This window comes from Orcinus orca, chromosome 3, assembly GCF_937001465.1.
Source record: "Orcinus orca chromosome 3, mOrcOrc1.1, whole genome shotgun sequence".
Lineage (NCBI taxonomy): Eukaryota > Metazoa > Chordata > Mammalia > Artiodactyla > Delphinidae > Orcinus > Orcinus orca.
In genome coordinates, this window is record NC_064561.1 from 107,063,496 (window position 1) to 107,087,622 (window position 24,127).

Sequence of the window (24,127 nt, forward strand, 5' to 3'; positions counted from 1 at the left end):
TATACAATGGAGAAAAGACAGTCTCTTCAATAAGTGGTGCTGGGAAAACTGGACTGCTACGTGTAAAAAAATGAAATTAGAACACTTCCTAACACTATACACAAAAATAAACTGAAAATGGATTAAAGACCTAAATGTAAGACCGGACACTATAAAATTCTTAGAGGAAAACATTTTTTTTTTTTTTTTTTTGCAGTACGTGGGCCTCTCACTGTTGTGGCCTCTCCCATTGCGGAGCACAGGCTCCAGATGCGCAGGCTCAGTGACCATGGCTCATGGGCCTAGCCGCTCTGTGGCATGTGGGATCTTCCCGGACCGGGCCATGAACCTGTGTCCCCTGCATGGGTAGGTGGACTCTCAACCACTGCGCCACCAGGGAAGCCTGGAAGAACACTCTTTGACATAAATCACAGCAAAAATTTTTTGACCCACCTCTTAGAGTAATGGAAATAAAAACAAAAATAAACAAATGGGACCTAAGGAAACTTAAAAACTTTTGCAAAGTAAAGGAAACTATAAATAAGGTGAAAAGACAAGCGGGAGAAAATATCTGCAAATGAATCAATAGACAAAGGATTAATCTCCAAAATATATAAACAGTTCATGCAGCTCAATATTAAAAAAACAAACAACCCAATCAAAAAATGGGCAGAAGATCTAAACAGATATTTCTCCAAAAAAGACAGACAGATGGGCAAGAAGCACATGAAAAGCTGCTCAACATCACTAATTATTAGAGAAATGTAAATCAAAAGTACGGTGAGGTATCACCTCACACTAGTTAGAATGGGCATCATCAGAAAATCTACAAATGACAAATGCTGGAGATGGTGTGGAGAAAAGGGAACCCTCTTGCACTGTTGGTGGGAATGTAAATTGATACAGCCACTATGGAGAACAGTATAGAGGTTCCTTAAAAAACTAAAAATAGAACTACCATACAACACAGCAATCCCACTACTGGGCATATACCTTGAGAAAACCATAATTCAAAAAGAGTCATGTACCAAAATGTTCATTGCAGCTCTATTTACAATAGCCAGGAAATGGAAACAACCTAAGTGTTCATCATCGGATGAATGGATAAAGAAGATGTGGCACATATATACAACGGAATATTAGTCAGCCATAAAAAGAAACGAAATTGAGCTATTTGTAATGAGGTGGATAGACCTAGAGTCTGTCATACAGAGTGAAGTAAGTCAGAAAGAGAAAGACAAATACCATATGCTAACACATATATATGGAATTTAAGAAAAAAAAATGTCATGAAGAACCTAGGGGTAAGACAGGAATAAAGACACAGACCTACTAAAGAATGGACTTGAGGATATGGGGAGGGGGAAGGGTAAGCTGTGACAAAGCAAGAGAGAGGCATGGACATATATACACTACCAAACGTAAGGTAGATAGCTAGTGGGAAGCAGTCGCATAGCACAGGGAGATCAACTTCGTGCTTTGTGACCGCCTGGAGGGGTGGGATAGGGAGGATGGGAGTGAGGGAGACACAAGAGGGAAGAGATATGGGAACATATGTATATGTATAACTGATTCACTTTGTTATAAAGCAGAAACTAACACACCATTGTAAAGCAATTATACTCCAATAAAGATGTAAAAAAAAAAAGGTAAGATATAAAAATCACATGTATACAATATCAACCAAGTAAAAAATTATTTTAAAAAAATGACTAGAAAGAAATAATCATGACAGTAGTTACAATAGGGTAATAAGATTTGTTCTCCACCTTCTGGATTTTATGTAATGTGCATATGTTATGCTTAAAAATTATTTTTTTTCAATAGTAACATTAATAATGATAACTAACACTTATATAGCACATAACATGTGCCAGGCATTATTCTAGGTGCTTCATATAAATGAGCGCAATTAATCCTCACATAACACTATAATGCAAGTATAATTACTCTCTCCATTCTATAGCTCAGGGAAAGAGGCTCAGAGAGGTCACATAACTCACCTAAAATCATACAACTGAACCAGGCAATGTGGTTCCAAAGTCAGACTGTTACTAAGCTACACTCCCCTCTCAAAGATATAGGATTGAACAACAGATCCAATTCAAACAAGAAATTTTCCCTTTCCATAAATCTAAAGTATCACTAATGGTTCCTGCAGAACCCAAGAGCCTCATGTTTTCAGGATGTAAATTAAGAGGATACGTGGTGTAGCATTCAGTGGTATTTAACAGATGGTTAGAAACTACATTTCAATTTCTTTTTATAGACTCCTTGTGGGTCAGCATATACAATCTTTACATTTTATTATCCCCCCACAATCATAATTTCTTGCCCTATCTTCTCATTATCAAAAAATGTATACTGTGTCTACAGGACATTTTGTAATAATTATTTACTACAAATCTGTCTCATGAATCAACATTTGTCATGCATAAGAATCATCTAGGGTGCTTATTAAAATGCAGTCGCCTCAGCCCACCCCTAGAGAGTAGACAGCAGAGTATACTTTAAGAAACTGATCTACTACTTATAACAAAATATTTATCTAGGATACAAAAACAGAGTATTCGCTATTTTCTACCACAACTGCTAGCATATTCAGTGCAATTTTTTATACCTTATTTCACATGACTAAGAAAGACCAGTTTTACGCATGATACATAGAATCAATCTCACCTTAGTCACATTTTGTACAGGTGTCTCACAGAACCAGCTCAGAGAGCTGTGTACATTGGAAAGTGTAATGGAAAGTGCAATCTCCTTTCTGCTGCTTGGTCAATTTTTAGAAAATATGCTGTTTCTAATTTCATTTCAGAAAAGTGTTAAATATAGCCAAACCTGATTTCTTGTCCAGTAATGATACTGATCGATACTTTGAATAATTTCCTTCATCAGTGACATAGGATAGTGGAATATGCCACAGAGAGCTGTAAAAAGAAAATACTGGAAGATTATCACTCTTTCCAATATTTCAGTCAGTTACACATAATTTGTTGGGTATTTTTTTTTTTTTTTTTTTTGGCAGGAAGGTGACATTTTTCAAGCTATTCCCGGAAAGGGATAATCTTGTTAGGTTTCTTAAGAACTTATGATTACAAAACATTCAAAAATACTTTAACCTGAGGGTGCAAAAGAGATAGCGGGGAGAGAGAGAGGGCACTCACCTTGCATCTGAAGGCTGCATTTCAGGCTTCATATTTAAAGAAAATCTTTCTTGTTGCACCAGAAGTTCCTTTCCTTTTCTTTGAACAGTCACTAAAGGAAATCCTTTCTGCAGGGTCCAGGTTTTCATCATTTTCCTTACGTCTAGTGTTTTGTTTGAGACCTATAGAAAAAAAAAACTATTTTTGCTAAACAGTCTAAAAATTTTATAGTACCTTTCCCTCTTTCCCTACCACATTCTATGGAGACTACATTTAATGGTAATATAAAAAAGAAGCACAAATGCTGAGTTGAATTTACATTTTTACTCTAGGTAATTGAGCAAGTGCTAAAAGGAAAGTAAACTGGAATACAGCTAAGTGATAACTAAAGAGAGTGAGAGAGGAACTACGTTGAAAAAGCAGCACATATGCTATCAACCGAGTGTTCATTAAAATCCCTAAGAAGATATAAGCACTCCTTCAGGTCACAATACTAACATTTAGAAGGTATGGATAATGATATGCAGTCTAGAATCAGAAGCACTGCTACTCACTCCTGTGAATCAGCTAGGTCCAGATTTCTCGGTCCAGATTTCTCTTTATTCCCCAGACCCTCTGCTTTCACAAATGTTAAAGTTCATCTTTTAAAGAGCTCATCCTGTGGGAGTGCCTGGGAGCAGCAGCAGAGGAGTGAGATACAAACAGGTTGGCTGCCTGGACTTTAGGTCTCTCTAGAGAACAGCAGTGAATGTTTTTCATGGTCACATACCCCTTTTTCCTATAAAATACATGAATTTATCTACAAGATCTAGAATCCAGTGTCAGAGGTTCACAGACCCTCTAAAGCTCCCTGTCCCTAAGACATCTGGTATCAATGATTAAGAAGCAATTTTTGAACTATCTCTTTGAAGCAGGTGAGCTAAATTTACGATTCAAATTATTTTTCTAGATTACCTATGGATTTGCAAGCAACTCAAATGATCAAGTGCTTAAAATGTTTTGTAGTATCACGCCACTATGGCAGGCCTTACACCTCAGTCGACATACGCCTATTTATTTAAAGCCGAAAAGGATGGAGAAAATCTTCCCAAATGCTTTGTGAGATTAACCTTATGTTTCTCATGGCTCTGACCTATTTATTTCTGGACAAGAGGTTGGGAAGAAAACAAGCTTGCCCCAAAGCAAGGCACTTTTGGGTCTCTGAAACAGAACTGAAATGAAAAGTCCAGTGCATAATTTGATGTGGATGCTGAAGAACCTGAGGATGACGTTAAGGGGCTAGATCTGGATAGGAAAACACTGTGATGCAAAAGTTGAAGTCAGTGAGGAAGGCAGAAATATATTCTAAACGTCAGGAGATAACACAATGAGTATAAAGTAAATAATGTGGCTTTCATTTGAAATGCTACTCCCTGATAAGAGGAAAAACAATGATTTAGAAGCAACTCTTAGGTAATAAGGACTGATCGTTCTCCTCAAAAAGAACTCAGACAGTAGGGAAGATATATCTTCTGGGAAAAGGGTTAACAATTAGAAGATACCAAATTTCAGAGAAGGCAAGGGAGCAGAGAGAGCACATGGAAAAGATCCAGAGCAGGGGTTCTTAACCCAGGATCCATAAAACGTTGAATCTGTGTGTGATATTTTGCCTATCTGTGGTTTATTGGGGGAATATGTCCAGAACTTTCATCAAATTTTCAAATATGTCTGTGATCTTCCAAAACGTTAAAAACCATTGATCTAGATCAGGGTAACAAATTCAAATGCTTATAAGGGCTACGCCATCAGCATATGTGCACGATGCAGGCTGGGTTCACACACTGTTAGGAAGCATAACTTGTAACCGATTACACTGCTTGTTAGAATTCTAGGCACAACAAAATCCAAGCAGCAAAATGATCCAAGGGCAGTATGGAGCCATGGCAGCCAGACTATGATACATCATCTAAGTTAGAGGAATATGGCCACAAAAGATAGGAGGATTCATAAGGCAGAGTATAGAGCAAAAAATCATGAATGTAAGGTAGAAAGACTGCAAAAACATAAGGAAAGGAAAAGAGATTTTTGAAAAAAAAATCAAATAATGAAAACATAATAATATACACTAATTCAGAAAAGAGAACTTTCTTACAAAGTAGTAATGGAGATTAAGATATAGACTAAAGATGCTTACACAAGGCCTCATGCAATTTTTTCAACAATTAAGACCAGGACTTCCATTTCATGACTTTTAATTCTGTGCTCTTATTCATAAATATTTATATACTAAGCTCCATTCCCCTCTCTCTTAAATAACTATCCTTGGTACCATAACTTATTTACATACTTGATAAAAACATAAATATAAGAACTCCTCTCTTCTTAGTTTAAGAGCTAAATAAAATATCCAGGTCACTTACCTCATTAAAACTATCCCACAGAGCATCACTGTGAATGGATGCATAGCTATGATTATGCAGGTAAAGAACAATAGCATGTTGAAATACATCTTCACTAAGGTAAGTTTTCAGCATCAACAACAGAGAAGCTCCCTATTAAAAAAAAAAAGCAAAAAGGGGAAGAAAATAATAGAATACAATAGGTTTATAGAGATAAGAATCTAAGATTCAAAATACAATCACTGTAAGCAAATACTTTCATAACCCAGTGATAATACACTGTTATTTAGTCTCACATAACCAGTTGTGTACTATGTTGAAATTGTCTTAAAAATTATTTTAAGAGGTTTGAAAAAGAATTAATGGAGTAAATTCCTATTTGCACTAATTCTTCTATGAGCCATTTTGTGTGGTCTCTCAGTTACTCACTCTTTCAGTGTTAGTGTTAAAAAGTTAAGTGTTTTGGGCTTCTCTGGCGGTGCAGTGGTTAAGAACCCACCTGCCAATGCAGGGGACACGGGTACGAGCCCTGGTCCGGGAAGATCCCACATATTGCGGAGCAGCTAAGCCTGGGCACCACAACTACTGAGCCTGCGCTCTAGGGCCTGCAAGCCACAACTACTGAGCCTGTGTGGCACACCTACTGAAGCCCGTGTGCCTAGAGCCCGTTCTCCGCAATGAGAAGCCACCATGATGAGAGCCTGTGCACTGAAATGAAGAGTAGCCCCCGCTCACCGCAACTACAGAAAGCCCGTGCGCAGCAATGAAGACCTAACGAAGCCAAAGATTAATAAAATAAATAAATAAATTTAAAAGAAAAAGTTAAGTGTTTTTATATACATATATGTTTTTAAATTGGGGTATAGTTGCTTTATAATGTTGTGTTAGTTTCTGCTGTACAATGAAGTGAATCAGCTATATGTATACATATATCTCCTCCTTCTTGGACCTCCCTCCCACCCCCCCATCCCACCCATATAGATCACCACAGAGCACCGAGATGAATGGATAAAGAAAATGTGGTACATATATAAAATGGAATATTACTCAGCCTTAAAAAGGAACAAAATTGGGTCATTTGTAGAGACATGAATGGACCTAGAGTCTGCCATACAGAGTGAAGTAAGTCAGAAAGAGAAAAACAAACATTGTATATTAACGCATATATGTGGACTCTGGAAAAATGGTACAGATGAACCTATCTGTAGGACAAGTATAAATATATTTTTAATTTAAAAAATGCCAAATTCCCCACCCCTATCTCCAATGCTTAAAGCACACTGCTGGAGACAATAAAGTAGCTGAACTCTCAAAGGTCTCTTTGCTAGGGAGTACATTAATTTCAAATTTTAGTATGTCATGATGCTGAAGTTGTTTTCAAGATCTCTCTTCTTCCTGCAGACTCACTTCAAATATGTTTGGAATATATGAATGTACGTACAGGGTAGTAAGCATACACCAAAAATTCAGAGTCAGACATGCAACTGCTAAAGGGCACACTATACTCACTGATGCACGTCATCTTCTCCAGTCTTAAAATAACTGCCTCCTCTGTGAAGCCTTCCCCGATTTGAGACACAAATCATATTTCTCCATATTCAAAAGCAATTTATACCATACTTCCTGCATCTGCTATAGATATATTTTTATTTCCTCTTCTAGACTGTAAGTTAATTTAGGGAGAAACTGAAAAGCTCAATTCCTATGACTAAAATAATGCCTGGTACAGAGGAGGCACTCAAATACTTTTTGAATGAATTTCACTTCTGATAAAAATGTAGCAATGTTAAGTCATCAAGATTATCAGATACACATAACTGACCTTAATATCTACTACTTAATACCTATTACTCTCTTATTTCTGTAACACACTTCAGTGCTACTATAAATTTAAATGCTCTTTTTTGTTGTTGTTGTTTTTAATCTTTATTGTAGTATAAATGCTTTACAGTGTTGTGTTAGTTTCTGCTGTATAACAAAGTGAATCAGCTATACGTATACATATATCCCCATATCCCCTCCCTTTTGCGTCTCCCCCCGCCCCAATCCCACCCCTCTAGGTGGTCACACAGCACCAAGCTGATCTCCCTGTGCTATGCGGCTGCTTCCCACTAGCTATCTATTTTACATTTGGTAGTGTATATATGTCAATGCTACTCTCTCACATCGTCCCAGCTTACCCTTTCTGCTCCGCATGTCCTCAAGTCCATTCTCTACGTCTGTGCCTTTATTCCTGTCCTGCCCCAGGTTCCTCAGAACCATTTTTTTTTCCTCTAAGATTCCATATATATGTGTTAGCATATGGTATTTGTTTTTCTCTTTCTGACTTACTTCACTCTGTATGACAGACTCTAGGTCAATCCACCTCACTACAAATAACTCAATTTTGTTTCTTTTTATGGCTGACTAATATTCCATTGTATATATGTGTCACATCTTCTTTATCCATTCATCTGTCGATGGACACTTAGGCTGCTTCCATATCCTGGCTATTGTAAATAGCACTGCAAAGAACACTGTGGTACATGACTCCTTTTGAATTATGGTTTTCTCAGGGTATATGCCCAGTAGTGGGATTGCTGGGTCATATGGTAGTTCTATTTTTATTTCTTTAAGGAACCTCCATACTGTTCTCCACAGTGGCTGTATCAATTTACATTCCCACCAACAGTAAAAGAGGGTTCCCTTTTCTCCACACCCTCTCCAGCATATACTGTTTGTAGATTTTTGGATGATGGCCATTCTTACCGGTGTGAGGTGATACCTCATTGTAGTTTTGATTTGCATTTCTCTAATGATTAGTGATGTTGAGCATCCTTTCATGTGTTTGTTTGTAATCTGTATATCTTCTTTGGAGAAATGTCTGTTTAGGTCTTCTGCCCATTTTTGGATTGGGCTGTTTCTTTTTTTGATATTGAGCTGCATGAGCTGCTTATATATTTTGGAGATTAATCCTTTGTCAGTTGCTTCATTTGCAAATATTTTCTCCCATTCTAACGGTTGTCTTTTGGTCTTGTTTATGGTTTCCTTTGCTGTGCAAAAGCTTTGAAGTTTCATTAGGTCCCATTTGTTTATTTTTATTTCCATTTCTCTAGGAGGTGGGTCAAAAAGGATCTTGAAGTGATTTATGTCATAGAGTGTTCTGCCTATGTTTTCCTCTAAGAGTTTTATAGTATCTGGCCTTTCATTTAGGTCTTTAATCCAGTTTGAGTTTATTTTTTATAGGTGTTAGGGAGTGTTCTAATTTCATTCTTTTACATGTAGCTGTCTAGGTTTCCCAGCACCACTTATTGAGGAGGCTGTCTTTTCTCCATTGTATATTCTTGACTCCTTTATCAAAGATAAGGTGACCATATGTGCGTGGGTTTATCTCTGGGCTTTCTATCCTGTTCCATTGATCTATATTTCTGTTTTTGTGCCAGTACCATACTGTCTTGATTACTGTAGCTTTGTAGTATTGTCTGAAGTCAGGGAGCCTGATTCCTCCAGCTCCGTTCTTTGTTCTCAAGTTGCTTTGGCTATTTGGGGTCTTCTGTGTTTCCATACAAATTCTGAAACTGTTTGCTCTAGTTCTGTGAAAAATGCCATTGGTAGTTTGATAGGGATTGCACTGAATCTGTAGATTGCTTTGGGTAGTATAGTCATTTTCACAATGTTGATCCTTCCAATCCAAGAACATGGTATATCTCTTCATCTGTTTGTATCATCTTTAATTTCTTTCATCAGTGTCTTATAGTTTTCTGCATACAGGTCTTTTGTCTCCTTAGGTTGGTTTATTCCTAGGTATTTTATTTTTTGGTTGCAATGGTAAATGGGAGTGTTTCCTTAATTTCTCTTTCAGATACTTCATCATTAGTGTATAGGAATGCAAGAAATTTCTGTGCATTAATTTTGTATCCTGCAACTCTACCAAATTCATTGATTAGCTCTAGTAGTTTTCTGGCAGCATCTTTAGGATTCTCTATGTATAGTATCATGTCATCTGCAAACAGTGACAGTTTTACTTCTTCTTTTGCGATTTGGATTCCTTTTATTTTTTTTTCTTCTCTGATTGCTGTGGCTAAAACTTGCAAAACTATGTTGAATAATAGTGGTGAAAGTGGGCAACCTTGTCTTGTTCCTGATCTTAGTGGAAATGGTTTCAGTTTTTCACCATTGAGAACAATGTTGGCTGTGGGTCTGTCATATATGGCCTTTATTATGTTGCGGTTAAGTTCCCTCTATGCCTACTTCTAGAGGGGTTTTTTATCATAAATGTGTGCTGAATACTGTCAAAAGCTTTTTCTGCATGTATTGAAGTTATCATATGTTTTTTATTCAGTTTGTTAATATGGTGTATCACATTGATTGATTTGCATATACTGAAGAAATCTTGCATTCCTGGGATAAACCCCACCTGATCATGGTGTATGATCCTTTTAATGTGATGTTGGATTCTGTTTGCTAGTATTTCCTTGAGGATTTTTGCATCTATGTTCGTCAGTGATATTGGCCTGTAGTTTTCTTTCTTTGTGACATCTTTGTCTGGTTTTGTATCAGGGTGATGGTGGTCTCGTAGAATGAGGTTGGGAGTGTTCCTCCCTCTGCTCTATTTTGGAACAGTTTGAGAAGGATAGTTGTTAGCTCTTCTCTAAATGTTTCACAGAATTTACCTGTGAAGCCATCTGGTCCTGGCCTTTCGTTTGTTGGAAGATTTTTAATCACACTTTGAATTTCAGTGCTTGTGATTGGTCTGTTTATATTTTCCATTTCTTCCTGGTTCAGTCTCGGAAGGTTGTGCTTTTCTAAGAATTTGTCCATTTCTTTCAGGTTGTCCATTTTATTGCGGTAGAGTTGCTTGTAGTAAACTCTCATGATCCTTTGTACTTCTGCAGTGTCAGCTGTTACTTCCCCTTTTCCATTTCTAATTCCCTTTTTTTCTTGATGAGTCTGGCTAATGGTTTATCAATTTTGTTTATCTTCTCAGAGAACCAGCTTTTAGTTTTATTGATCTTTGCAATTGTTTCCTTCATTTCTTTTTCATGTATTTCTGATCTGATCTTTATGATTTCTTTCCTTCTGCTAACTTTGGGTTTTCTTTGTTCTTCTTTCTCTAATTGCTTTAGGTGTAAGGTTAGGTTGTTTACTTGAGACTTTTCTTGTTTCTTGAGGTAGGATTGTATTGCTATAAACTCCCTCTTAGAATTGCTTGTGCTGCATCCCATAGGTTTTGGGTTGTTGTGTTTTGATTGTCATTTTTTCCAGGTATTTTTTGATTTCCTGTTTGATTCCTTCAGTGATCTATTGGTTTTTTGGTAGTGTATTGTTTAGCCTCCATGTGTTTGTATTTTTTTTACAGCTTTTTTCCTGTAATAGATGTCTAGTCTCATAGTGTTATGGTTGGAAAAGATACTTGATACGATTTCAATTTTCTTAAATTTACCAAGGCTTGATTTGTGACCCAAGATATGATCTATCCTGGAGAATGTTCCATGAGAACTTGAGAAGAAAGTGTCTTCTGTTGTTTTTGGATGGAATGTCCTATAAATATCAATTAAGTCCATCTTGTTTAATGAGTCATTTAAAGCTTGTTTCCTTATTTATTTTCATTTTGGATGATCTGTCCATTGGTGCAAGCAGGGTGTTAAAGTCCCCTACTATGATTGTGTTACTGTCGATTTCCCCTTTTATGGCTGTTAGCATTTGCCTTATGTATTGAGGTGCTCCTATGTTGGGTGCATAAATATTTACAATTGTTACATCTTCTTCTTGGATTGATCCCTTGATCACTATGTAGTGTCCTTCTTTGTCTCTTGTAATAGTCTTTATTTTAAAGTCTATTTTGTCTGATATGAGAATGGCTACTCCAGCTTTCAATTTCCATTTGCATGGAATATCTTTTTCCATCCCCTCCCTTTCAGTCTGTATGTGTCCCTAGGTCTGAAGTGGGTCTCTTGTAGACAGCATATATACGGGTCTTGTTTTTGTATCCATTCAGCCAGTCTATGTCTTTTGGTGGGAGCATTTAATCCATTTACATTTAAGGTAATTATCGATATGTATGTTCCTATTCCCATTTCCTTAATTGTTTTGGGTTTGTTTTTGTAGGTCTTTTCCTTCTGTTTTGTTTCCTGCCTAGAGAAGTTCCTTTAGCATTTGGTGTAAAGCTGGTTTGGTGGTGCTGAATTCTCTTAACTTTTGCTTGTCTGTAAAGGTTTTAATTTCTCTGTCGAATCTGAATGAGATCCTTGCTGGGTAATCTTTGTTGTAGGTTTTTCCCTTTCATCACTTTAAATATGTCCTGCCACTCCCTTCTGGCTTGCAGAGTTTCTGCTGAAAGGTCAGCTGTTAACCTTATGGGCATTCCCTTGTATGTAATTTGTTGCTTTTCCCTTGCTGCTTTTAATATTTTTTCTTTGTATTTAGTGTTTGATAGATTGAGTAATATGTTTCTTGGTGTGTTTCTCCTTGGATTTATCCTGTATGGGACTCTACCCTTCCTGGACTTGATTATTTCCTTTCTCATGTTAGGGAAGTTTTCAACTATAATCTCTTTAAATATTTTCTCAGACTCTTTCTTTTTCTGTTCTTCTTCCAGGACCCCTATAAGTCAAATGTTAGTGCATTTACTGTTGTCCCAGAGGTCTCTGAGACTGTCCTCAATTCTTTTCATTCTTTTTTCTTTATTCTGCTCTGCAGTAGTTATTTCCCCTATTTTATCTTCCAGGTCACTTATCCGGTATTCTGCTCAATTATTCTGCTCTTGATTCCTTCTAGAGAATTTTTAATTTTATTTATTTTGTTGTTCATCATCGTTTGTTTTCTCTTTCATTCTTCTAGGTCCTTGTTAAACATTTCTTGTATTTTCTCCGTTCTATTTCCAAGGTTTTGGCTCACCTTTAACTATCATTACTCTGAATTCTTTTTCAGGTAGACTGCCTATTTCCTCTTCATTTGTTAGGTCTGGTGGGTTTTTACCTTGCTCCTTCATCTGCTGCATATTTCTCTGTGTTCTCATTTTGTTTAACTTACTGTGTTTGGGGTCTCCTTTTTGTAGGCTGCAGGTTTGTAGTTCCTGTTGTTTTTAGTGTCTGCCCCCAGTGGGTGAGGTTGGTTCAGTGGCTTGTGTAAGGTTCCTCATGGTGGGGACTGGTGCCTGTGTTCTGGTGGGTGGGGCTGGATCTTGTCTTTCTGGTGGGCAGGGTCGTGTCCGGTGGTGTGTTTTGGGGTGTTGTGAACTTAGTATGATTTTAGGCAGCCTTTCTGCTAATGGGTGGGGTTGTGTTCCTGTCTTGCTAGTTGTTTGGCATGGGGTGTCCAGCACTGGAGTCCGCTGACAGTTGGGTGGGGCTGGGTCTTTGCGTTGAGACAGAGATCTCTGGGAGAACTCTCACCTATTGATATTACATGGGGCTGGGAGGTCTCTGGTGGTCCAATGTCCTGAACTCCCTTCTCCCACCTCAGAAGCTCAGGCCTGACACCACGCCAGAGCACCAAGACCCTGTCAGCCACACGGCATGTGAGGACACAGCAAGAAGACAGCTGTCTACAATCCAGGAAGAGAGCTCTCACTAAGAACCCAATTGGCCAGCACCTTGATTTTGGACTTTCAGCCTCCAGAACTCCAGAGGTTCTCCTCTGGATGTGCTGTCTCTCCCTTTCTGGGCATGTCCTCTAAATGCTCATTCTTGTTCTCAATAGAACCCGTTCTCTCCTGCATCATTAACTTTCCCTCTCTACTGTAACATTCCATTAACAAAAACTATGTATCAGTCCTCAGTTTAAACAAATAAGATCCCCTTCCTTTCCTTAACCCTGTGCCTCCTCCAATTATCACCCTATTTCTTGTTCCTCCTTTGAAGTAAACTCCTCAAAAGAGTTGTCTGCATTTGCCACCTCCATTTGCTCTGTTTCCATTTTCTCTTGAGCCATCTTCTGACCATCACTCCACTGAAAGTGGTTTTATCAAGGTCACTGGTGAATCTCATGGTGTCAAACCAATGTCAATTCTCAGGCTCACCTTTATCAACCTACTAGTAGCATTTGATATGAGTGATCACCCACTCCTCCTTGAAAGTCTTTCTGCACTTGGCCTTGGCATACCACTCTTGATTCCTCCCCTAACTAACCATCCCTTTCTGTCTCTTTTGTAGGATCCTCCTTATTTTCTCAAGGACTAAATTTTGGTGCCCGTGGCATTTAATCTTCGGACTTCTTTTCTTCTCTAAATTTCTTCCTAGATGATCTTCTCAATGCCAGGGGTTTTAAATGACCAGCAAATTTATATATCTAACCAGATTTCCCCTCAATTCCAGACTCATATCCAACTACACGCCTATTATCTCCACTTACGCACCTCAAACTTACTCAAAAATTGAACTTTTTTTTCTTCTTGCCCCAAATCTACTCTTCCAATAATCTTCTCATTTCAGCAAATAACAACTCCATTTTTCCAACTGTTCAGGCAAAAATCTTAAAGTCGTCCTTGACTCCTCTCTTAATTCCACATCTAATCCATTAGTAAATTCTACTGGATTAACGTTTACCATATATTCTAAAACCAACCATTGCTCATTACTTTCAGTACTATGACCCTTGTCCATGCCACCAATATCTTGCCACTGGTCTATTACAACAACCTCCTAACTAGTCATCTTGATTCCATATGATGTTGGAGGCTGATTTAAAAAAAAAAAATCATACTATGGTACTTCCCTCATCAAATGGCTTTTCATTCCACTTTGCAAAAAATCAAGGTCCTTACTACATCCAATAAGATGATCTACAATGATGTGGCCCCTTATAATCCTTCTCACTTCATCTACTACTTTCCCCTGTGTTTATTCCACTCCAGACACGTTGGCTCCTTGCTGGTGCTTGAACCTGCCAACCAATCTTCATCTCAAGCTGTGTGGGTCCCCAAGACAAGTCCCAGGTATGATGATGTGTTAGGAGGACTCACAGGACTCAGCAGTCATATTCACCACTATGATTTATTACAGTGAAAGGACATGAAGCTAAATCAGCTAAGGGAAAAAGTTCATGGGGTGAACAAGTACAAGCTTCCAGGAGTCCTCTGCAGTGGAGTAAGACAGGATGCACTTAATTCTCCCAGGAACAAGTTGTGACAACATGTATAAAATGTTGTCTATCAGGGAAGTTCATCAGAGACTCAGTACCTGGGATTTTTATTGGGGGCTAGTCATGTAAGTGTCCTCTGCCTAGCAAGTACCAAAACTCCAGACTCCCAGAAGGAAAACAGATGTTTAGCATAAACCACATTGTCTGTACAAACAGTGTGGGCACAGTGAGTCATTCTTATCAGGGAATGGTGGAAACTCTCCCCAAATCCAAGTTGCCAGATACCAGCCAAGAGCCAGCCTTACAATTATGCCTTTCTAATGATAGCAGTCTCAGGCCTACTACGTTAACTCATTTCTGCACACAAGCCCTATGCACTGGTTATTTCCTCTGCCTGGAACATTTTTCCCCCAGAAGTCCACATGCCTTGTTCCCTCACATCCTCCAGATGGTATTCAAATATCACCTTATCAGTGGTCTTCCCCAACCATCTTATATAAAACAGCATTTCCTTTGTCATTCTCCTTTCACTTACCACGCTTTATTTTCATGTTAGCACTAATCACCAAACAAAATATCTATTTATTTATTCATTTGTATTGTGTCTGTGTCTATCTCTGACCCCTGAAATAGAAGCTCCATGGTAAAAGTGACATAGGCCGCCTTATTTCCTGATGTATCCCCAGCACCTAGGACAATGTTAGGTAGATGGTTGGTACTTGTACGATTTGCTAAATGACTGAATTCTCACAAGGCAACCTGCATCAGAATTAGGCTTGCAGATCATGAAGATCAAATAGAACATGTCTGTCAAACACATTTCCCTAGTGACACTTACTACTTCTTGCACACAATAATGGTAAATTACCCAGTGTCCTATTTTTCTCTGTTATGTGGGATATTTGCCAGATTCCCAATTCTGAAATAAGTAGTTCCCATGCTGACAGGGATAAGATATGCTGTGGAGACAACATGCTCAGAAGACACTGAATTCTGGGTTTGGAAGGTGGGGGTCAGAGGAAGAAAGAGCTCTGTAGCAAGAGATCCTGAAATAACTGTTCTATATAAGAAAAGAATTGCAAGTCGTAAAATTTTCTTTATTGGCAGGTCCAGTATGGGATTTAAAAATCACAACATATAGCAGTAGCTCTAATTGGAATACATTTAATATAGCCAACTGAACTCCTGATTTCCTCATTTATTAACAGTACTACCATTCTCCCTGCCAGTCAGGCTTGAACCTGGAACACATTTCTGCCTCCTTCTTTTTTTTTTTTTTTTTGCGGTACGCGGGCCTCTCACCGCTGCGGCCTCTCCTGCCGCGGAGCACAGGCTCCGGACGCGCAGGCCCAGCGGCCATGGCTCACGGGCCCAGCCACTCCGCGGCACGTGGGATCCTCTCAGACCGGGGCACAAACCCGCGGCCCCTGCATCGGCAGGCGGACTCCCAACCACTGCGCCACCAGGGAAGCCCTCTGCCTCCTTCTTTCCCTGCTTTACCCCGTCGCTAAGTCCTTTAAGTACTTCCCTACACTCAGGTTTTTTTCACACCCATCATTTCCCTTCTACTCTCACTACCACTTCTAATTTTAAACTTTTACCATTTCATGCTTGTACTTCAGCAGCAATTTCCTGATTTTAGGTCTCTCTCCACTTAAATCTACTTTATAAACTGAAACAAATTAATTTTCCTAAACAGTCACTTGATCAAGCCATTCCTCTATTGAAAAATCTTGTAAAGCTTCCCACTGATTACAGAAAAAGCCCAGATTCCTGATGGCACTCAGGATCTTCTACAACTGAGCCCCAACCTACCTTTCTCATCTTTCCCCTACTCTACATGTGGCTTCCACTGCAAACATTTGATACCTAAACAAAATTTCCCTGTCCATTAGTATTCCTGACTTTTTCTTTGCAGACCTCATCATCCCACTCTTGCCCTATTCTACTGTTCCCATTCCTCTTTACCTATATTCTTCCTATTATTTAATTCATCTCAATTTCCATTTTCCTCCAAAAAATTTCTCTCCATAATCCCAGGCAAATATACTCTGTACCATTCAATTAGCACATACTACCTCTTACTGCTTCACAAGTACTTACCACCTAAACTTTGAGTTTCTTGATGACATGAACTCATATGTTCTGTATATCTTCCTCTCTGTCCAGGACAAGAATTCAATTTATTGATCTTAATCTGATAGCCAGACTAAGGAGGTCAACAAGCTATAACATTCAGCCCTCCCTCCCTACACAAATGTGAGTGGCACTGATATCCCTATCCTGTTCTCTTACAATGATCCTAATCAGGTTTCTCCGTTTCTGTTTTTGCTTCACCCCCAAACCTGGAGTCTATGTTTCTAATTCTACAACAAATCTTCAATTCTTAAAAATCTCCTTTTACTTACTTGTTTTGGCAATTCTGACTTTGGAACACACCTCAATCCTGAATAACACAGCCAAGGGCTTAGAACCTTCCCTGGACATATTCTACCTGCAAATCTGGACAGTGATCCTACTTCAAAAAATACATTACTATAAGTTCTGGTTAACCACCCAAAATACTAGTTAGAGAACTTAAAACAAGAGACAGAGAAAAAAAGAAAAACCCATATAAAGTTAAGACCAAGATTTACATAGAAGCAAACATCTTAAAGTTTAACAGGGTACCTGAAAATAACACCTATTTAATCTTTAAAATAATCTAAATCAAGCAGCTTGCTCACATATGAAATTAATTTGTAACCTACTCCAGGTACTTTTTGTGTATAGCAATACCTTAAAATAGGAAAGAGAATCAAACATTTCTTCAATCTGTTCTGAAGACTGAACAGATAATGATGATATTGGATGAGATGAATTCAAGGAATCTTTCTTCAGGGTTTTAAATCGAGCATCTAAGAAATCTTCATACTAGCAAAAAATGAAACAGATTAAGAAACCATGTATTAAAGACAGAGGCAAGTATAGTAATTATTTATATGAATTAGACTAATTACGGTTTAAGGTCATTATAAAAAATTAACTAGCTTCACTAAACGTCAGAAATAAGCTTTTGAAAATGTAGGAAGAATGTGACATTTATGCATATTCCTTAAATTTGAAAGTAGAATTATAACCTCCTGGCCCCATGGAAAACAGTGTTTCCTAAACAACAGTATAAGCTGAGAATTTATTACTAAAGCAACCAAATGCTAAATCCAGATATTCAAAATGAATATTTAAAAATGGCTAGTGTATATCTGTAAAATAAAATCTGAAATAAAAAAAATAGGAACTGTTCTTTAAGCTGATTTCTCATACATAATCCAGCTTTTCTGTTAAGATGATATACATTTCCCTTAACTAAGGTTCATTCGAAGTAAAATATAACTCTTAAACAGCAAGAAGTCTGAGAGCTCAGTAGATGAGCTCCTCTAGAATGTATATTAGAAGTTTTTTAACATTCTGGGCACCACCAAGTGGTGAAACTGTGTATCTCTTTGCTTAATTAAGTAGCCTACACAGATTTAGAATACCTTGCTTATTAATATTCTAGCTTAAAATGAGTTCATTTTACCACCTGAAATTTTTGAACAGGCCCTACATAAAAATTTCAAATTGAAAGCTCTAACAGTATTCTCTTTTTTTTGATTTTTAATGGAGTATAGTTGATTTACAATGCTGTATTAGTTTTAGGTGTATAGTAAAGTGAATCAGTTACACATATACATATATCCACTCTTTTTTTTTTTTAAATTCTTTTCCCACATAGGCCATTACAGAGAGTATTCCTTTTTTGAAGCAATCTTGGATCATATATTCAGGAAGTTTAATAAAAAGTCACAGAACTTTAGAGTTGAAAGGGGTCCTTATACTTTTCCACCTACTGCTTGAATTATTTGGCAATATCTGTCATATATGACCTAGTGTGTCAAAATATCTCTAATGATAAGAAACATCTCCAGAGAGTCTAAGAACATAGTAACAATATTATCATGCTCCCTGTAACAAAATGGTGTTCCATGTCTTTGTAAATATGGTTTGTACCTAAAAAGAGCAAATTATTTGTCTGTATCAACTTATGTATCACTGTTGTAAGAAAGATCACAGTGGTAACAGAGAGACAGCATTGCTACAAAATGTCGTAATTTTTTTCTCTTTAATAACATAGGATAAAAAGTTTTGTTTTGCAAAAAGAGGCTTTTCAACTCTATCTAAATTCCTTCAAGCAGAAGGGCCACATCTATTAAAATAAAATGTAGCAAAGCAATTTAAAATGTTCATCTTAATGACAAAGTGTAAAATAATTTCACAAAATTTCAGCTTTCTGAAATACATCAGTAAATAAAAGCACAATTTTCATTGTCAAATCTCAAGTACAGAGATCAATAACAAGGGTCAATTTTATCATATCTTTCTAGAAACATTTTCATTACTCCAAATGAATGGAAAATACATGTTGAATATGATTTGGCTATTTTTCCCTCTGGCATTCATAGTAGGCCTAACAAATAGTGTACTTACACTGGAGAGCTCTCCGAATATTTTTTCCAAAGAGAAATACTCCATGAAAGTAGCAAAACCTTCATTTAGCCATACATCGTTCCACCACTGCATTGTTACCAGATTACCAAACCACTGTGGGAAAAAACAAACTACTAACCAACTTTACACTCTCAAGAATTTTCTAATAATTGAATTGTCAGATTAATCACCTATAACCAGATTACAATTACTGAAAAATATACTTATTACAGTTAACACAAACTATATTCAAATTAAAGACTTGCAAATAAATGATATTTGTAATATAAATTTACTTTAAAAGTAGAATTGCATAAATTGTATAAATTCACTTTAAAAGTAAAATAAAAAATTTAACATTTTACCTTAAATGAAACAGGCAAGAAAGACAATTAGCATATTTATCAATTTAACACACGTTATATGCTAGGTAAACAAAAAGGAGTCACCTCATTAAAAGTAAGATTTCCTAGATAATGAAATTCTACTTTCTAATGTCAAATTAGTAATATTATTTTCCATTGTATTTACAATCATCATGACAACTAAAAAATAAGTTTCTATGTGAGGGATGTTCCTATAGTCAGAGAGCCTGGACTGCAGGTTTCTCCTCAGTCACCCAAGTTGAGGGCAGTATTTACATAATTCAAAACAGAATTCAAATAACATTCTGTAAGAAATTTGGCATGCATACAAATAAATGAAATCAGAAAGAACTTTAAATGGCTTTTTCCATGAGGTGGTAAGAAGAAGGAAAAAAAACGATACGAGACTCCCTTTAAAAAAATGCATCTCAAAATCCCTGAAATAAAGAGTGGTAAATAAAGAGTGAAATAAAGGGTGTGCAATTTAGTCAGTGTGGCCAAGGGCTTCTCTCGAGCCATCAGCAAAATGACAGGGTTACTAGGTACTGAAACAAAACAACTTTGAGAATTACAAAAGCATATTTTTCAAAGATATTATCTTAAAACCTGTTTCAGAGGAAGATGACTTGTAAGTCCTAAAGAAGAAGTAAATGAGAAACACTCCCCCAGGCGTGATGGCCGGACCCAGAAATAACAGACCTAGAGCAGATCCCCCAAAAAACAACTTGTCTACATGCCTAAAACTGTAACAGTAAATAAGCATACGCTTCATATGCCAGCATGTCATGAAGCCCTCACGAGGGCTGCAGGGTGGGCTACAGACTGTGTCTGAGGTAGGCTGTCCACTGCCAGAGCATGTCTCACTCTTCCTCCACATGCTCCCACCATCACAACACCCCCATACCATACCCTACCCTGATGAACACCTCATCGAGGGCACAAGAGAGACAAGGTGTTGGGGAAGAAAGAGGGAGGTTCATGTACTCATATAATTTTCTTTCTTTTTCTCTATGTCATACAGAGTACCTTCCCTCTCCAGAATTAACTAAGAACCCAGTTTTAGCAGGAGACAAAACAATAAATCTAGTCCTGACAACTACAGTCCAAGAGTTGTAAGAAGAAGAGTACAACTCAGGGAAAAGGTTTCTTCCCCACCAAGTTATGAAAAGTAAGAGAGATAATGGATGTGAAAATGCTTTATAAACTGTAAAACCCTATACAAAACATTAAATAGCATTTTTATCCGAAAATTAAGTTTGTTTGAAAAGCATCATATTATTATGAAAGAAGGCAATACTATAATAAAAAGCTGGATTATTATTAGCATCTAAATGTATTCTAAAACTCTAGGATATGAAACAGACCACAGGTGTGAGATATAACAGCCTTGGCTGCTGATACCTGATGGGCCAGCTCATGAGCGATGATTTTAGTAACCAGCTTTTTATCCACCACTGAAGAAGTATTATTATCATACAGAAGTGTCTCTTCCCGGAAGGTGAGCAAACCCCAATTTTCCATTGCTCCTGCTTCAAAGTCAGGAATAGCCACCAAATCTGGACATAACAAGAAAGAAGTTATCGACTTTACCCCATCTAAGGCACTCCCTAATTAAATCAAAATATTTTACCCATTGGTCTATCACTGAATCAGAAGGCAGTGAATTCATTTATACTCCTAAGGAAATGAACCCTCCTAGCCCTGTATGCTCATCACCTGCCTGTCAGTTGAGGAAGACCTGACCAACCCCCTGTAGAGTCACTGTTGCTCTGTCCCTGAGCAAGAGAAGATACCTAATTCCTTCACAGTGAAGAAGTTCCCAGAGCAAGGAGGACAAGATGCAGGGCCAACGTTCTTCTAGCTAAAACCAGCTCCATGCTGAACAGCACTGAAATGCTCTTGCTTTCCTGAGCTCTCATTACTCCTATTATTATTTGAATTAGGAATTTCTTAGAAAATTAGAACTAGTCAAACTCCAAACTAAGCCCTAAGCAAATCCCCACTTACACAGCACCTCTGAAATAGTCCCATAAACTTCTAAGTGTTTTAAGCTCCACTTTCAGATACATCCATGGAATCTAAATAATCTTAACAAATACAAACAATTTTTAAGGCAAACAGTTAACAGTGTTTCTTGGTTTTCCTTTAAAATAACTTCGGCAAAAGTTCTTCCGAAAAAAACATTTGCAACATAAATCTAGGTTATAATGATAACGAAAATCAGAGGCACTGTTTGATTCTTACCCAGTTTCTTTAGTGGGTATTGAATTTCAAAGTAGTTTTGATAAAACTCAAGAAGCTTCACAGTTGTTTCCAAGGCATGGTGAACTTGACCAATCTTTTCTGGGACAGCATATATAGAAACCTAAAAGGTAACAGGTATGATGTAAAGACAGGTACAATTAAAATGGCATGATATTCAGGTGAACACTGTCAAGATTAGCATACCTGAGTACTACATAAAGATATATGAGATTTTTCAGGACAGCAACTCTCGCTTATAGTTCTTTTAACCCCTATAGGATTTAGCAAGTCATTTCCATACATACAACAATGTTAAAAAAAAAAAAAAGCAATCAGTAAGTTTAAAGTTAACATGATATCCCAAATAAACTATTTTATATCATATAGCAATTTATAAGCATCTGCCTGTTTAATTTTATGATACTCTTCTCTTCCTCTCCGTTACCTACAATGGCCCTTCCCTGTCTATGAGCTATCAAACTGTGAATTATTTGAAGGCCAAAACTAAGTTTTCATCTTTTCAGCACCTATCACAGTGCCTGGCATCGAGCAGGCATTCAATACAGAGAAGTCACAGCTTACAAGGGCGTTAGTTCTAACATAAACACCTAAGACAGAAATGTTGAAATTACCCTGGGGAAACCTATTAGAGACCAACACATTCTCTTTCAGCAAGTATGGCACAGCCAGTTTTTCTTGGAAGCCTTGGAACTGCTTCCTTTTTTTTTTTTCCTGCAGTTGTTGGCTCGTTTTTAAGGAACATGTTGTATCAAAAACAACCATACCCAGCAGAGTGAAACACTCAGTGAGTGGCACACGGTAACTAAAACCAGGTAAGCAGATACTGGGATTCATGCCCACACTGCCCAATCACTTCAGGGAGCATGCTCCAGGGAAGATGCAGTTGCCCACATTACTTAAATTGTTATTCTTTCTCTCTTTTTCTGATTAAGTGCATAAGTTAAACACATATGATGTAACTAACTAGACATGTCTTATCAGTAAGTATCAAAGGCAAAATTTAAGCAGTTACATTAAAAGCAACAGGTTTTAAAAAGCAATATTTATTGTTTTTCAATTGACTGAAAGAAAAAATCCCTCTGTACTCAACTTGGGAAAGTAGGATATGGACAAGACACAGCAGAAGATAAAAACCTCAAAATAAAGATCCCAACAGGTGGGAAATAGAGACCTATTGAATAATTCACCATTTGAAAAAATACATTGGTGAACTCTAACCCCAAATTATTTTTGGTCTTTCATTAAAGCACTGAAAAACAGTCAACAATTTCTCAGAGGTCATAATTTCAGCTTTAATTGTCTTTATGTGGGGCCTTAGTCTATAGAACATATGCGTTAATCACAAAAACATGGAGGTAACATGGCATTAAAAATTAAATATAAAGAAAAAATTTTAAGTAAACAAACAACAAAATTAAATGCACAAGCTCTGTAGTGAGACTGCCAGGTTCAAATCTCTGCTAGTTGTGTGAACTTAGTTAGCCTCAATCTCCTTATCTATAAAATGGTGATAAAAGTAGCTCCTATCCTCACAGGGTTGCTGTCAGGATTAAACGAACTAATATGTATAGAACTTAGAATAGTGCCTGACACAAAAGAAGTGTTCAATAAATAGTAGTTATTATCATTACTACAAATAGAATCCCATCAGAAATGGGGTAAAATATGTATGAGGAGAGCATTTGTGGCAACAGTGACAGGAAGAATGAAGTGTTAGGAGTTCAGTTAGCCCATATACAATATGTTACTTTCTAAAGTAACTATGGAAGAAATTTAATATCACATCATGTGGCCAAGTGTACTTCACCAGCCCAGCACTCGAACATCTGCAGCCCTTGGTACAGGACTGTGACCACAGCTTATTGAATTCAGTCACCACCTGCCAAAGGACCATGCACACTTCCTGCATCATTCCCCCTGTGAAAGTGTTAGCACACAAGCACACACAACAAAGTCTGACATATTCTTCCTAAATCTAACTACCATTATAAATGACTGTACCAAGATCACTTGGAATTTGAGACCAGTCTTTATTATTTCTGCCTGCTCTTTCCACACATACATATTTTATGTTCCAGTCAATGTAACCATCTAGAAGATGCTGTCCTAACAGAAACACCACCCATATACTCCAGGTTCCTCCTCAAACATCCTTCTCCCAAACACACATTTGGCCACTCCCATCACTATGTGTGAAAGCATCTTTCATTAGATGAAAAGTAAAGGGAGAAAAAAGAAGTTCACATGGAACTGAAATCTGACCAAAGGATCCACTGAGTCCCATTTCTGGAATACAATGACTAGGAAGAAAGGTAGTTTGGCATCTTCTCTTTCCTTCTACTTCTCTTCCTTTAAAATATGTGCTGTGATTTCTCACTAGAGATGAATTGTCAGGTCATTACATTATTATCATGCTTGTTTTAAGAGC

General features: G+C 37.4%; 1 protein-coding gene across 2 annotated transcripts in view; it reads right to left on the reverse strand.

The window, feature by feature from the left end:
• The window catches only part of LNPEP (leucyl and cystinyl aminopeptidase), a 138,130-nt gene that overhangs the window by 57,935 nt on the left and 56,068 nt on the right, over positions 1 to 24,127 (reverse strand). For both annotated transcript variants that reach the window (XM_049707521.1, XM_004263510.4), the window contains exons 5-11: positions 21,679 to 21,799; positions 20,836 to 20,990; positions 19,070 to 19,183; positions 17,342 to 17,476; positions 5,525 to 5,656; positions 3,147 to 3,307; positions 2,821 to 2,909 (exon numbers count right to left, since the gene is read on the reverse strand). In XM_049707521.1, coding sequence (XP_049563478.1) covers positions 2,821 to 2,909; positions 3,147 to 3,307; positions 5,525 to 5,656; positions 17,342 to 17,476; positions 19,070 to 19,183; positions 20,836 to 20,990; positions 21,679 to 21,799 — 907 coding nt within the window. The remainder of the gene's footprint in view (positions 1 to 2,820; positions 2,910 to 3,146; positions 3,308 to 5,524; positions 5,657 to 17,341; positions 17,477 to 19,069; positions 19,184 to 20,835; positions 20,991 to 21,678; positions 21,800 to 24,127) is intronic.